Source organism: Morone saxatilis, unplaced genomic scaffold (assembly GCF_004916995.1).
Source record: "Morone saxatilis isolate NCDOM2014 unplaced genomic scaffold, NCSU_SB_2.0 Contig1, whole genome shotgun sequence".
Lineage (NCBI taxonomy): Eukaryota > Metazoa > Chordata > Actinopteri > Moronidae > Morone > Morone saxatilis.
Window position 1 is genome coordinate 2,078,567 of NW_023339651.1, and position 4,600 is coordinate 2,083,166.

Below are 4,600 nucleotides of genomic sequence, written 5' to 3' on the forward strand. Positions count from 1 at the left end.
TCTCTTAACAGAAAATTAAGAGAAAAAATAGGAGAAATTTAAGAGATTTTTGCTCCACGAGGTGCATTGTGTGGGACTTTTCCTCTGCTGAACATGGTCTGACCATGTGACCATTTCAACAGGTATAAGAAACAGCCATTTTGTATTTGCCCTGATGAAGGTCTGAATGGCTGAAATGTGGAAACATAGGTTTTAGGTGTAAATAGCCCTGAGATATTGATCAGATTTCTTCCAAATACAGTCTATTTTTCCTTTAATCAGCACCAAATTACGTAGGAAACTTTAAGGAAGTTGTTGAAAGACAACAGACCCATCGAGCATCAGCAAGTTAAGATTTATCTCGAGGTTTTATAAACGTACAGACGTAAAAGTAACCACATCGTTGTTCCCGACAGCTAAAGACGAAGCAGACTCCGGTAATGACCACAAGGCCGACGCCCCCCTCCTCTCTGAGGGTCCTCTGCAGTCTGCGACAGTGCAAACTGCTCCTCCACCTCCTCCTCCTCCTCCTCCACCTCCAGGCTCAACCAGAACTCCTCCTCCTCCGCCGCCACCACCGCCAGCGGCTCCTCCACTCCTGCTGCCTCCTGGAGGTGGTACGACCCAGACATCAGGGGACGGGAGCTCAGGTGAGTCCACAGTGAGAGCTGGTGGGGGTGGGAAAGAAAAGGTTTAACTTTAGAGGCTTTTTGTTTATTTTTATGTGATTTAAATTCTGAAACTGTCACATTATGACAGTGTTTAGGGAAAACAGCTTTAGTCCATTTATGTGTTCTGGCAGTGTGTTATTTAGTCTGATAATTGGCCATCTGGACGTCGAGGCAGTGCCTTTTACAGCAGACTAATGCCATTTATATTCAACAGTTATTTCCAAACTTTTAATAAAAAAAAGCTATTTTAGCCATTTAGATGGCTGAAGATGTCAAACTAAGTAAAATATTGCAAAAAATAAACAACCTTTTTTTTCATTCTTTCTTCTAGGTTGTAAAACTAAGAAGTCCATTCAGACCAAATACCGCATGCCGCTGTTAAACTGGCAGGCGCTCAAATCCAACCAGGTGACAGGAACCATCTTCAACGAGCTGGACGACGAGCAAGTCTTAGAGGTTTGGACCACGCCATGTTTCCACCGTCTCAGTCTGTCTGTGCTTTTTTCTGCTGTATCCTCCGTCTGTTAGCTGCATCACCAACACCTCAACCACATCCGTCAGTTTGAATTCTCTCTCTGCATATTTCTCTTTCTTTCCTTCCTTAGGAGCTCAACATGGCGGTTTTTGAGGAGCAGTTTAAGACCAAGGCCCAGTCCACGCCTGTAAACCTGGGTACCCTCAAGATGAAAATGGCCCACAAGACCCCCAGTAAAGTATCTCTAATGGAGCCCAACAGGGCCAAAAACCTGGCTATCACCCTGCGCAAGGAAGGAATGGCTGCATCTGATATCTGCTGTGCAATAGAGACGTATGTACCAAAATAATACAACTATAAAACAGCAGAATCTCCTGTACTGGATGATATTTCCATCTGAATTGAGTTTCATTATTGTACACAAGTAAGAACCTTCACTGCGTCCCCACAGGTACAACCAGAGAGCTCTGAGCCTGGACTTCCTTGAGCTCCTGGAGCGTTTCATCCCCACAGAGTACGAAATGAAGCTCATCCACAACTACGACTGCGAGGGCAGGCCCCTGGACGAGCTCAGCGAGGAGGACCGCTTCATGGTGCGCTTCAGCAAGATCCCGCGGCTTTCCCAGCGCATCAGCACTCTCACCTTCATGGGCAATTTCCCCGAGAGCGTCCAGCTCATACAGCCCGTGAGTTCAGGAGGGGGTTCAGCTGGATTCTGTTGCTTGAACTGTATTTTAAATAAGAGACCAGTGGTTCCCAACCTGGGGGTCGCCAAAGCTTCATGTGGAGTCGCGACGCCTTCTTGATTTTAAGGCGTGCTAGAAAACAAAAAAATATATACACAATAGATTTCAGCATTTGGTTCACTTCTGTGAAGAACAAAAGCTTAAATATGGTTTTGGCAGTATTGAAAGGTATTGAAATTTGAATAAATTTAAAACGACGAGCCCTGAATGAGAGTTATCTATGACAGGCTGTTGTAATCTTATACAGCTTAGATCTGAGTCCAGAAACAAATAATAATCTCAACCTTTCCAACTCTTTCCAACAGCAACTGAATGCCCTCATCGCCGCCTCGATGTCGATCAAATCTTCCAGAAAGCTGAAGAAAATCCTTGAGGTGAGTCCAGAACCGCCTATTAACAACCCCAGCTGCTGTGAGAGTAATGTTAGAGACTGCACTTTAACTCTGACTCTGCATTATGTCTTTGTGAGCGATACAGAGTCATTTGTGAAATTGCACAGTTGGGTGCTAATTGCAAAGGCTGGAAGTTGAATAACCCTTTTAATGGGAATCTGAGGGCATAAAAACCAACTCTGTATTGTAGAGTTCAGTTGTGTAATAATTGCAGTAATGATAGCAGCCAATTTCAAGTCTGTATTTTACCAGTATTTAAAGGTTATATATACTGTATATATATATAAAATTCGCTTGCTCGATGTCACACTAGCATCATCTAAACAATAGGTGCTACAGACAACCAGACTCCATAGATAAAACCAGTCATTTTACCAATCAGATAATCATAAAACTAACCAAAACTGTCACCAACTCCGATTTGGTAAAAAAAAAAAAAACTTAATTCTCAGAGTTAGATGAGTCGCTATTTATGTCCACTAAAAGTGTTTGTGGTGGGATTTAAGACTGAAAACAAAATCCATTGGACGCTTTTTTAATCTTTTGTAAAATGATGTTAATTTTTTTTTGTGGTTGAATAGTTACTTATATACTTATACTTTTTAGGAAGGAAACTTTTGGGGCAAATTTTATTTAGTTTGAGACAGAAATGAGATAAAGTTCTTCATTTAAAATATAATGTTTTATGTGAGAGGTTTTTGTTCTTTTCTGACATTCCTTTTTTTTTCTTTTTTTTTATTGGGATATAAACGGGACACCCAGATACAAGATCTCCAATTTAAATGCCCACCTGGAGTACTTTTGGTAAAACTTTATGAACCTCCTGCCAGAAAGAACTTTAATAATGGGCAGGACCAGGACGTAATGAAGAACCTCATGAGGTTTTTCTAACAAAACTCTCTTTATAAAGCTGAACATGAAGCTTTTGCATCGTCACTCACAGAAATCGTCTCATTGGTCGGCCGGTATATTCAGCTTTTCACCACTTCAGTGTTCAGCAGTGGTTTCGGTGTCTTAGACTTTAAGGGCAGATTTTGATGTAGTGTCTGACTCTGTTTCTAATTTAAAGATCATCTTGGCGTTTGGAAACTACATGAACAGCAGCAAACGAGGGGCAGCGTACGGCTTTCGCCTGCAGAGTTTAGATTTGGTGAGTACAAAGTGCATTTAAACTCCACAATGTGTCACTATTTTCTTTGTACTACAACTACAAAACAGCTTTGTGACTATTATTATAGACTATTATGACTAGTATTGAGGATTTCTATTAGTAATCCAATCATTTTCTGTCTTGTTTACTAGCTGTTAGACACCAAATCTACCGACCGTAAGCAGACATTGCTGCACTTCATCGCCAGCATCATCCAGGAGAAATACCCGGAGTTCCAGTCCTTCTACACAGAGCTGCACTTCCTGGACAAGGCGGCGCTGGGTGAGCACATGAAGTGTTGAGGTGCAGCAGTAGTAGATTGTTTTGCCCTCCCCCCTCTCCTTCTGGAAGTTATCGTCCCCAGTCTCTGCACCAGTAAAAAGATTTACTTCTTCAGTGGGAACAAATGTTCTTGGGGCTGAGCCACAGAGCAGAAAATGTGGGTTTTGGTCTTTTCATAGGATTTGTTGACAGTCAGAAAAATGTAGAGTAACACCAGGTCTTTCCTTTAATGGCAATATGACAGATTTGAGTGAAATTATTCAGCACAAAACAAAGGAAAAGGTTTTTTAATATAAATTCATCAACACCAAAAGCTAAATGTGGCAGTAATTATGTACATTCATTAACATCAGTACTTAAGCCAGTTCTGTCCTGTATTAAACTGAATGGATTTATGGGTCGTACATTCAGTCACACTTGCAGATGTGAGTGTGTGTAAAATGTTAATGAGGAGCTACGACAGCAGGAAGATCACTTTGTTCATCAGTTTTCCTTTGTGCGGGTTATCTTTCCTCTCACCCCGACACCATAGCGTGACCTTTAAATCAGCATTATTACCACATAATATAATTACTGTACCGTCAGTGTGAGGGAGCAAGCCTGCAGGCACCAGGAGGATTTATTAAGTTTTAATTTGCCCAAAAATGAAAGAAATATTTTACAAAATATGCAACAAAAGAATAAATAACTATATATATAAAAAAAAAATAATAATAAACAGAACTGTACTTGTAATAAACTTATTGGTACCCAAACCTTCTATATTCCACCTGCTTACTCAACCATTTACATCTCAGTATGTATATATTATTATTATTATTATATTACCTGTTTATGAGCTACAACCTGTTCTCATTATGTACATATACACTGTACACTTACTGTACACTTGTCCACCACAGAAT

The 4,600-nt window shown here is 40.7% G+C and overlaps 1 protein-coding gene across 1 annotated transcript in view; it reads left to right on the plus strand.

The window, feature by feature from the left end:
• The window catches only part of fmnl1b (formin-like 1b), a gene marked incomplete in the record, with an annotated part of 32,701 nt that overhangs the window by 22,884 nt on the left and 5,217 nt on the right, over window positions 1-4,600 (plus strand). The window contains 7 exon segments of the mRNA XM_035658369.1: window positions 396-629; window positions 982-1,106; window positions 1,256-1,458; window positions 1,577-1,811; window positions 2,177-2,245; window positions 3,333-3,413; window positions 3,566-3,695. Of these exon segments, the coding sequence (XP_035514262.1) occupies window positions 396-629; window positions 982-1,106; window positions 1,256-1,458; window positions 1,577-1,811; window positions 2,177-2,245; window positions 3,333-3,413; window positions 3,566-3,695 (1,077 nt within the window).